Source organism: Gracilinanus agilis, chromosome 2, assembly GCF_016433145.1.
Source record: "Gracilinanus agilis isolate LMUSP501 chromosome 2, AgileGrace, whole genome shotgun sequence".
NCBI lineage: Eukaryota > Metazoa > Chordata > Mammalia > Didelphimorphia > Didelphidae > Gracilinanus > Gracilinanus agilis.
The window spans coordinates 467,634,374-467,646,208 of NC_058131.1; the positions used below are offsets into that span (position 1 = coordinate 467,634,374).

General features: G+C 40.8%; 1 protein-coding gene across 1 annotated transcript in view; it reads left to right on the plus strand.

The window, feature by feature from the left end:
- SIX4 (SIX homeobox 4) overlaps positions 1-10,796 on the plus strand; it is a 17,033-nt gene extending 6,237 nt beyond the window's left edge. The window contains exons 3-5 of the mRNA XM_044664868.1: positions 138-713; positions 3,937-4,625; positions 10,000-10,796. Of these exons, the coding sequence (XP_044520803.1) occupies positions 138-713; positions 3,937-4,625; positions 10,000-10,796 (2,062 nt within the window). The remainder of the gene's footprint in view (positions 1-137; positions 714-3,936; positions 4,626-9,999) is intronic.
- The last annotated feature ends 1,039 nt before the right edge of the window (positions 10,797-11,835 follow it).

Consider the following 11,835-nt stretch of genomic DNA (forward strand, 5'->3'; position numbering starts at 1 on the left):
GCGGCGGCGGCGGCGGCGGCTGCCGCGGCCGCAGCAGCGGTGGCCGCCGCTGGAGCTGCGGCGGACCAGGTACAACTCCACTCTGAACTTCTAGCCCGAAACCACCAAGCCGCCGCCGCCGCTGCTGCCGCCGCAGCCGCAGCGGCGGCTGCAGCGCAGACCCCACTGGCCTTCTCCCCGGACCACGTAGCCTGCGTTTGCGAAGCATTGCAGCAAGGGGGAAACTTGGACCGCCTGGCCCGGTTCCTGTGGTCCCTGCCCCAGAGCGACCTGCTACGTGGCAACGAGAGCCTCCTAAAAGCCCGAGCCCTGGTCGCCTTCCACCAGGGCATCTACCCGGAGCTCTACAGCATCCTCGAGAGCCACAGCTTCGAGTCGGCCAACCACCCACTTCTGCAGCAGCTCTGGTACAAGGCGCGCTACAGCGAAGCCGAGAGAGCGCGGGGCCGGCCCTTGGGAGCGGTGGACAAGTACAGGCTGAGGAGGAAATTCCCTCTGCCCCGGACCATCTGGGACGGCGAGGAGACGGTGTATTGTTTCAAGGAGAAGTCGCGCAACGCGCTCAAGGAGCTGTACAAGCAGAATCGTTACCCGTCCCCGGCAGAGAAGCGGCACCTGGCCAAGATCACCGGCCTCTCCCTCACTCAGGTCAGCAACTGGTTCAAGAACCGGAGGCAGCGCGACCGGAACCCCTCCGAGACCCAGTCCAAAAGGTGAGGAGCCAAACTTTCCTCCTCCTCCTTTCTCTTTCTCTCTCCTCCCTCTCGCTCGCCCTCCCCCACCCCCCAGCTTGCTTTTCCTCCAAGCGCTTGCAAATATGGCGCTTACCTTCCCCACTAGCCGTGTCCTGCTGCTGCCGCTGCCCACCTCTCCCTACCCTCCTCACTACCTCCCCCCCCTTTCTCTTCCTGGACGCAGCTCTGGAGGTCTAGGGAGTGGAGGTAGGTTTGGGGGGAGGGGAGGGGAGAATGGACCCCATTACCCTCCCCCTCCTCCTGGAAGTTTCTTCTCGCCCGGGTATCAGTCCCCACCCCCCACCTTTGACCAGTCTTTTCTGCCCACCATGGTCCCATAGCCTTTTGAAGTTGCCACTGTTCCCCGGTCTGGCGGGGTAAAGCGAAGGAGTTTGCTGGCAGGCGTGAAAAGTGCTCAGCTTCCTCCTCCCTCCTGCACTGGGGCAGGCTGGCTTTGGACTGATCCTCGCTCTGGTCAGACATAGGCGTAATGAGCTGCTGCCATACGAACATATGCCCACCGCACCCCACCCGTCCCTTTCAGCTCTGCTTTCTCCTGCTTTGGGGCACACACACCTGGGGTTCCGCAGTTCCTCAGCCTTGGGCTTGAGAAAGACTGTGGAGTAACTGGGGTAGAGGGGCCTGTACTTTGGGCTTTGGTGGGAGGTGGGGGAGCAAAGGAGGACTGAGTAGGAAACTGGGGGTGGTGGGGTGTTAAGACTGAGGTTTTATTTGACAGAGTTAATCATTCACTATGCCCGCTGTTCTTTTCTGCAGTAGCAGCAGCAGCAACGTGGGGGTATTGGTGCGGCTCGCGTCTACAGTGTTTTGAAACCTGATTCTGAGCTCCTTCGGATCGGGTTTCATCCCAGTCCAGGGAAGCTGGGGATGGAAAAAAGCACACACACACACACACACACACACACACACACACACACACACACACACACACAGTACTCTCTTAACTCGATTCTTCTTATAGCTTCATGGCTAGGGGGCTTATGGCGGGCAATGGGGAAGGAAGTGGGTGCACGGGGATCTCATGCCCGTTTGGACCTTTTGTTTCTTGCCGTCTTAACTCTGTCAGAAAGGATCAGGTTTCCCAGAGCTTTTGTTTTGCGCCTGAATATACTTCCTGTGACTGAGAGTATCTTAGGGATGGTGCTTACCTGAGTATGTGTACTGTTCGTTGTGGCACAGGGAAAGATTGACGGAGAAAGTGTCCCCAATCCTCCCGGGCCAGGAGAAATGATCAAAATATCCATAATATATTGATCAGAAAAAGAATAAATAGCTAGGTTGAGCCGAAGCTAAAGGGCCCTAAAGGAACTGGAGCCGGCCAGGTGAAGGTGACCACCCAGCGCACAAGGCACATTCCAGAGTCTGTTCGCCTCCTGCCCCTCCCCCTTTCCCCTCTTCCCTCCTTCCCTGGGCAAACCGGGCCTCCAGGCATTCCTCTCCCTGGGAGGGAGGGAGGGAGGAGGAAAGGAGGAGGGCGGTGAGGCGGTTGTGCCGAGCCAGCCGAGGGCCCCATGAGCAGCCGAGAGAATCCAATACTGGAGTCTGACTGTAACCAAAACAAAACACGCCAAAAGAGAGAGAATGAGACAGAGAAAAAAGAAAGAAAAAAGTTGTAGATAAGAAGAAAATTAATCCCCAATAAAAAAATTCAACCATTATTAGCCAGGGGTTAGGGATCCCTGTCCTATTCCTCTAACAATGAGGAAATAAGCGGGACCCCGTGGGGTAGAGAGTGTGGGGGGAGAGGGGTGTCCTGGCACACCCAATACAAGATCCTGCTTCTCCCTTCCCCCTCCCTGGCCCGAGCTAGTTTCACACCCCCATCACCACTCGCACACTCCAAGCCTCCTCTTTTCCTACCATCTGTGCTTTCTCCCTCACTGCCCCCTCAGGTTGCCCCTCTCCGGATCTGCCCCCGCCCCCACCCTCCCCCAATGAGTCACCCTCTCAGACAGCGACCGAGGCTCAATCTCAGCTCATAAATCAAAATGCTCACAGCTCTCCCAGCCCCACAGCCCAAAGCCAGAGTAATCCCCTCCTTCAGCACTAAAGTGAAACAGACCCCGCCAGGCACATTGCATCCCTGGGCCAACGAGGCCGACAACATCCCACCTTCTTCAGCTCTCCTACCAGCTCTCTTTCCCATTCATGTCTTGGGCCAAGTAGGAAAATGCAGCCGCTGTCCCCTAGGGTCCTTCTCCTAGATATGCTAGATGAAAAAAAGGGTGTTCTGAGGAAGAGGCCTGGGGATGCATGGCCTGGAAACCACAGTGAGGGAGGCCATTTTCACCTGGCTCATTTCTCTTTTTCCAAGTTCTAAGAAGAGTGACTTGCCAAATAGTTGTTCTTGGGATGGAGCAGCCCTCCGGGCAAACCCAGCAACTTTTTTAGAATTAAGATTAGGGAGACTTGGGTCCATAAAACTGGAGATGGGGAGTGTCAGTTGATATAAACATTTACAGAAAGTAATTCAAGTTATCACTTTCCATTATCTGTCCAGGTCTCTAATAGGTTTAAAAACAAAAACAAACACCTTAAGGTGCTAATTTTTTTTTTCTCCAGGGAAACTGGAAATCCATATCCTGGTCCTTTGAGTCCTGCATTATTTTTAAAATAGTTCTAATTAAATTTGTTTAAAAGAGTTCCTAATCTCCAACCTCTAGAGCAATGATCAGTCTATTTTTTTAAGTGCAAAAAGTGACTTATTTGCTGGTAAGAGTCAGAATTGTAATGGTAGAAGGAAATATATTCTTCCACTGTGGGCCTTTACCATTTTTCTCTTCCAGCCTCAATTTCCACCTTTGTATGATCTGAATTATATGATTTCTAAGGTCCTTCCAGCTTTAACTTCCTATGATTCCATGGTTCTACCCAATATTCCTAGAACTTATTGGCTGAGGTTTCATTTCACAGACCATTTTTCTGAATATCAAAAAACAAACAAACAAAAAAACTTAGGAACTGAGCTTTTCCCCCTCCTTGACTCATACTTAAGATTTCTTCACAGAGGCTTTCCAATCTAAATCAGGCCAGCAGAACCCATGCTTTCTTCCTGTCCTCTAATTTAAGACCTGATTTTCCAAAACAAAGGGCAAATACTTAAAATGCCATCTGCTTGATTTCCAATATGTCTTGATTTTTTTCTCCCTTATGTCTTGATTTTTTTTTTCTCCCTTACTAGTGAGTCAGATGGTAATCCCAGCACTGAAGATGAGTCCAGCAAGGGGCATGAGGATTTATCTCCTCATTCACTCTCCAGTTCATCTGATGGAGTTACCAACTTGAGCCTTTCCAGCCACCTGGAACCTGTATATATGCAACAAATTGGAAACACTAAAATATCATTAAGTTCCCCTGGTGTTTTACTGAATGGAGGCTTAGTACCTGCAAGTACTTCACCTGTCTTCCTTAATGGCAATTCCTTTATTCAGGGACCTAACAGTGTAATCCTTAATGGAATAAATGTAGGAAATACACAGACTGTGACTTTAAACCCATCAAAAACTTCATCAAGCATTGTCAACAATGGTGCATCTATGACAGACATCCTGGGATCTCCTTCAGAGGATGTAAAAGACTTCAAAGTCCTCCAGAGTTCCACAACAAATTCTGCAGCAACAACATCCTATAGCCCCAGTGTCCCTGCTTCATTTCCTGGTTTGATACCTAGCACTGAAGTTAAAAGGGAAGGCATACAAACAGTGGCTTCTCAAGATGGAGGTTCTGTGGTGACTTTTACAACACCAGTACAAATAAACCAGTATGGCATTGTACAGATCCCCAATTCAGGAACAAATGGCCAGTTGCTTAATGGAAGCATTGGATTCTCTCCTCTACAGCTGCCTCCTGTCTCAGTGGCAGCTTCTCAAGGTAAAGGTTTCATTTGCTACAGTAATGCCTTGGGCAGAAATGAGTTTGTGTGTCAGCTGCTGTCTTTTGTGAAACCTATGTAGGAGGGTTGTAGTCCAAGTGCCCTGGTGTCTGCTACAGCTGCAGAATATCCTTGTTCTTTCTGCTCACCCTCATTACAACACCTGTTAGCAACACTCAACATGCTTAACTCCCTAGGATCATGAGGATGAGCTGTATATTTTTTTTAGGAGCTGAATGGAAAATATAGTTCACACAAAGCCTTGCCAGCTCTGCAATTATAGAAATATAAAAGTATTGGTGCTTACAAAATAACCCATTGGCTTTAAGGATTAACAAATTAATATTAGAGCTTGGAACAAAAAATAAGCCTAGGAGCTGGTATGAACATGCATTTTACCTAAGCACCAATTGTTTGATCAGAAATATTTTATAAGATCAAGCTAAAATCAGGCAGATTGAGCCTGGATTGATTGTGTTAACCATGTTCTTCCTGTAATTAAGGGTAACAAAATGAAAGGAAAACCAAAGAAATGTGTGATTGAATTTCTGTTTTTATCCCCTTAGATTTATCAGCTAATGGGGATATCTCTCAGAAGACTGATATTTTTATTATTTCTATGGATAGAAGAGACTCAACCAAAAGCAGTTGAGCTCCATATGTTAGCTTTTTCATTAACTTTGAGCAATTTTCTTAGGCCTTCTGTTTGTATATATACATCTACTTGATGAAGATAATGAAAATTTTAGTTAGCAGAGCAGCATTCTTAGTCTTTGGGTAGAAGATTTATTTCATTTTAAGCAAGCCCAGGGTATGAAAATAGACTCAGAAGTAAAATGACTTGCTCAGGGTCACACAGATAACAAATGCCAAAATCCAGACTGGATCCAAGTCTTCAGACTTCCGGATAATTGCATTACTCTCTGGGCAATAGCACGAAAAGATCAATTAGGTAGTAGTTCTTCATTTCACAATATTTACAATAGATTTCACTTGAAATCTAGTTTTCCTTGGGGGCATTTCAATAGTGTGCTGAAGTAGAATGCTGGATTTGGATCTTTGCAAAAGATTTGGGTTTGATTACTGGTTTTGTCTCAAACTACGTACATGACCTTGGACAAGCCACTTTTCTTCTCTGGGACTCAGTTTCCTCATATAAAAAATGAAGGGGTTGGATTAAATGACTTCTAAGAACCCTTCCAACTCTAAATCAATGACTCTGATTTAGAAAACTGGAATTTGGACATAGCTTTTTAGAAATACATAAAATAAAGTACTATTATATAGCATTAACTTTCCTAGCTAGTGATAGAAAAGCAATTCGGAAATAAATGTTATTTTGCCGTATGTGTTCCCATTTTAGTGCATGATGCTGAAATACAGAAATCTCACATCATTATTTTGGTATTCCAAGTTATTGAAAGAGCTAAAATAAGTAGAAAAGCCTCATGTAAAAATGAAAAACGAAGTGAAAATAAGAGTTGATTTTTATATGAATTATATATTTTTTTTCTCGATACCACCCCACCTTCTACAAACTAGTTTTCTCTCTTTAGAAAATACCAGTAGGTAAATTCTCAAGATAACATATTTAAAGCAAAGAATGAGTAGGTATTAGTAAGGAAAAGGAAAAGTTAGGAAGGAGGTTTAAAATGAAGAAATTTTTGATGTGTAACCTGGGAAACTTGATGCTACTGAAGATTATTAGGGGCTAATAACTTAATTTTTTAAAATGAGACATTTAATGGGAATAAGAAAAGCATTTTCTGTTATAATAGCTAAGATCAAATGACAGGGCTGTCAGTCTTGGGACTCTTTGGGTAAGTTGAAGGCATAAGTTTAACCAGATGGGTTTAAAAGGAAGCAATGTTCCTATTGGTATAGTATAGCAATTCCCAATTATGCATATTTTTAGTTCTTATCCTGTACCTAAGATAAATGGTATTAGCCTACTTCAAAAGCTGTTGACTAGGTAAATCATAATTCTGTACCCTGGCTTTCTTTTTTGGTAAAAAAAATAATTCATACAACTTCTTATATGTTTTCTTATTTTCTTATATGTAAGGAAAAGATGTTATTAGTCATATAATTTCTTATCATTATTAAGTTGTTTCTACCTATGTAGTATTTTATTTGCTATATTATATTTATTTACTTCTTACTAAAAAAAACCTTGAAATGGAATACTTATAAAGTTTTATTTATCCATTTAGTTGCACCAACAATTCTTTTTAGATTTATAATAGTTTCTTTATTTCGGTAGTCTTTGGAACTGAAAGATTTCTAGATCATTTTTTGTATTTTTCTATTAATTTATTATGTTGGCATTTCTAGAGCATACCCAGGAACTTTGTTTTTTCTCTTAAATAGATGTTGAAAAAGGAAAGTATACATTATCTTATTTATAACACTGTCTTAAACAGCTAAGAATTTTGATAAATCACTAATTTACTGTGCTAAGTTAAGAGTGGTAGGCACTCTACTAAACTCTGAGGCTACAAATAAAAGCAAATATACTAGTCCTTGCCCTGTAAGAGCTTACAGTCTAATAAGGGGGTGGGGAGGTGGATGGAGACAGCAAATAAAAAGAATATTGAAAAAGGGGAGGAGGTCATATATATTGGCATGTAATTTCCAAACAAAATATTATGCTTCAGTAAACATACATATATGTAGATGTATTTTTTTTAATTATTTTAAACCCTTAACTTCTGTGTATTGACTTTATAGGTGGAAGAGTGGTAAGGGTAGGCAATGGGGGTCAAGTGACTTGCCCAGGGTCACACAGCTGGGAAGTGTCTGAGGCCGGATTTGAACCTAGGACCTCCTGTCTCTAGGCCTGGCTCTCAATCCACTGAGCTACCCAGCTGCCCCTAGATGTATTTTTTAATTTGGCCATATCCTAGAAGTTCAAGTTGAAAATTTTAAACTAAACTTGAGCTTCAGGCAAATTTTTTCAAATGGAAGCAATAATTTCAGTTGTTCGACACAGGCATTTGGTAGGGAAATTAGAGCAGAAAAGAAAATAAGAATAACTTAAGCATATATTCATTTCAGAAATACAATCTATTCGCAACTTTCTAGTTTAGAAATTATGAATGTTTTGTATTTAGATATAGTGAGAGAAAATATACCTTTTTATACATTTTAATCAATAAAATAAAAACATACCTTCCTAATTATACATATTTCCCCTAAATTTTAAATATTAGAAAATGTTATTTTCTTTATGGACTGCTTTACAAAATATTTATTTTGAAGAAATGCCACCTTGTTAGGGTATTTACAAATTCTTCTAAGGATATCTAAAACTTAAAATTGGAAGTCTTCCCATGAAATAAATTGAATACTTTAGTTATCATTAAATAATAGCAACTCAATGAGTGTTTTAAGATCTGCAAAGTACTTTCCCAATAGCCTTCCTTTGAGGTAGGTAGCATAAGTATTATTGCCTTGTTTTTCAATCGAAGAAACTGAGGCTGAGAAACATTAGGTGACTTGCTCACAACTATATGTCTAGAAAGCATTGAAACTATAATATACTGAATATATATTTAGTTTAGACCAAGGGGTTCTTAGCTCTTTTTATGTTATGGACTCCTTTAGCTCTCTGGTAAAGCCTATGTATTCCTTTTCAGAATAATGTTTTTTGATACATAAAATATATGGCATTATAAATGAAACTTATATTGAAATATAGTTTTCAAAATATATTTTAAAAGTTCATGGACCCCGGGGTAAGAACCCCTGATTTAGACGGTCACGTTGGAAATTTTCAGAGAGAAATGGAAAGACAATTTGGCATAATGGAGAGAACAACTGAACTTGGAATCTGGAAGACCTAGATTTGAATTCTACCTCTGCCATTCACTAGCCATGTGAACCTGGGCCTCAATTTCCCGAAAAATGAGGGGGCTGGATTCAATAACTTTGAAGCAGCCTTCTAGCTATAAATTTATGATTCAAATCGCCAAACCTTTTTTTCCCCTTTCATTAGCAGGATATTTTGGTGTAAATCTTCAGAGAGTAGTCTTTGCTTCATTTTGCCTATACAGACACAATCTAAATAAGAAGGCGAGTTTATATGGAGCACATGAAGGGTTTGTACTGGCTGGCTAGCTAAACTGTCTCAATTATCTAATAGAAACATCTAGTCAACTCTATTTGCTTTAACTATGTAGACTAGGTCTTAAAATGTCAAAAGGAAGTCCTCCTGAAGTGAAACAGAATGTTATCTGCATATTTGGAGAGAGGGGGGAACATTTGGTAAGCATGAATTAATTGTATAATTTATTTAATTCCCTATTTCTCTTTCTCCCATGGAACTAGTCTCTATAAACTGTTAATTAGAACCTTAAAAGGTCAGTTTTTAAAAATCAGCTCTAATATTTCATACTGAAATGTGTTTGAAAAGGCATATTTCAATATTCCCATTAATCCTGTCTATCACTAAATCAGACTTAGAAGCATGTTTTAAAGTTCAGTTCTGTCGGAACAAAAGAAAAGACCTTTTGAATGTCTAATTGCCTTGACATTATTTATTTTATGGTTAGTTAGGTGAAAGTTTGAAACTTGTCTCCACAGGTTCATATGGTTAACGTGAAGCCCCAGGGCAAGTTACTTCATGCAGTATTTTCTGCATATCCATTTATGCTTTTAGTCTGTTGTCCCCAACAAAGGCATTTTGTATTTGTATTTTCTAGTTGTGGTTGGCACAACAGCTAGGATTTGCAATGAACAGAGTGTTGGACTTGGAGTGAGGAAGACATGAATTTGAATCCTCCCTTGGACACTTACTAGCTTTTAACCCCTTTCAGTGTCAGTTATCTTATTTGTAAAACAGAGATGAAAATAGTGCCTTATCTCAGAGGGTTTTTGTGTCAAATATGAAATAACATGTACAGCATTTGAAAATCTTAAAGCACTCTGCATATAAATCCTTGCTATTATCAAGATTGTAGCAATTAACCAGAAGGACCTAAAATCAGAAATAAGTAGGGGGTGGGGGTAGCTAGGTGGCTCAGTGGATATAGAAAGCCAGGCCTGGAGATGGGGGTTCCTGGGTTCAAATCTGGTCTCAGACACTTCCTAGCTATATAATCCTGGGCAAGTCACTTATCTGCTTTTGCCTATCCTTACTGCTTTTCTTGGAACAGATAAGTTAGCATCAATTCTAAATATATTTTATAAATTCTAAGATAGAAGGTAAGGATTTTAAAAAGAAAAGAAAGAAAGAGATTGAGGAAGTTCTTTTACTTCACCTTGGCCAAGTACACCTGAGAAAAATTATGTGTAAATAAATAAATAATAAAGTTACTTTCATCATCCCATATTATTTCTAATCAACAGTAATCTCTACTTTATTCTTTCTAGGTAATATTTCAGTAAATTCAAGCACTTCTGATGGGGGGACATTTACCAGTGACTCTACCACAGTGCAGCAAGGAAAGGTCTTCTTCAGCTCTCTTGCGCCTAGTGCAGTAGTCTACACAGTTCCAAATTCAGGTCAAACAGTAGGATCTGTTAAACAAGAGGGCTTGGAACGGAACCTTGTGTTTTCTCAATTAATGCCGGTCAATCAAAACACACAAGTCAATGTAAACATGTCTTCTGAAAATATCTCGAGCAGTGGCCTTCATCCTATGGCCTCATCGTTAGTTAATGTAACTCAGACTCACAATTTTTCCCTCACTCCCCCTGCTCTACTAAATGCAACAGAGCTAAACGCTGATATTACTGAGAGCCAGCCCTTGTCTACACCTGTAACGAGCACATCTACTGTGATATCTGTCAGCAACACTAACTATGCAACTCTTCAGAACTGCTCCCTTATTACTGGTCCAGACCTAATGTCGATTTCAATGACCCAGCCTGCCCTTGGGGAGATAGTTCCAGCAGCTGGAGACCGTGTGGGTCACTCCTCCCCAGCAGTACATGAGGATTTTGTCAGAGAGCACCGGTTAGTTCTGCAATCTGTACCTAACATAAAGGAGGATTTCATACCAAGTTCTGAGGACAAAACAACAAGCAACTTATTGATGCTGGATTCCAAATCCAAATATGTCCTGGATGGCATGGTTGAAACAGTCTGTGAAGAACTGGAAACAGACAAAAAAGAGCTTGCCAAGCTCCAGACTGTCCAGTTGGATCAAGATATGCAAGATTTATAAATTTTTTTCCCTTTGTTTTTGGCATCCGTGTTCAAATCTTGTCCAGAGGCCCTGAGGACTTTAAACATTTTCCCTACTTAAGGAAAATACTGCACAGTTTGGCAGAGAGATGTTTCAGAGATTTTGAATTAAGTTTGCATGAAGACCATAATTAAATCCATGGAAGTAAAACTATATCCTTTTATGTTCACATGTTAAATGTTCTCTTTTAACCAAAGAAGAGAACATGAAGGAAATTATCAAGTGAAAGTGTGATAATTTGGTTCACTTAATGCAACTCTAAAGGCTGAAATGGAACTTCCTTGTGGAAACTTATGTTTCAAAAGTTAAAATATATGCATACACTTAACTTGTAGAAAATGAAATGTAGCTATAAAAGGATAGAAACAATGCAATTCTTTTTGTTTACTCTTACTCCATGGGCATTGATACATTTAAAAAAGCATAGATGATACCCCCAAACTATTAAGATATTTTTGATGTTAAGAACCTGAATAAACTCAGAATACTTCTGTTTTTCAGCATTTTTCCCAGCTAAAAAGTATTGCATTGTCTTTGCTGACTGACAGATATGATAGCTGGTAGTTTAATGAAGCTCAACTAGTTTGACACGCTAACAAAAACAACTCTGAAATAGACTCCAATATGAATGTAAAGATATCAGTTACTATTAGCAGGATATTTTGAATTAGTACAATGAATCTTATTTATGGGGTATGTTTTTTCCTTTAATTTCAGGCACAATGAAATGAAAACATGTTTTCTGGCTGTTTAATTTATTTGTTGTTGTTTGAACAGGAAGTAAACAGAGTTGTTTCCAACAACTTTTTACTTTTTGTAAAATTTTACAAGTAATGATTTTTATCAGTAGCCCAGTAAGGTCAATATTAATAATACTGAAGCAAGAACAAATCTCCTAATATTGAAACTTGGGTACATTTGTTCATATCCCTGTGCTATTCTTTATTTAGTATTTTTCCAATTCCTTAAAATACCTACATATTTTCTACAAAATTCCAGGTGCCTTTTTTACCTAGTG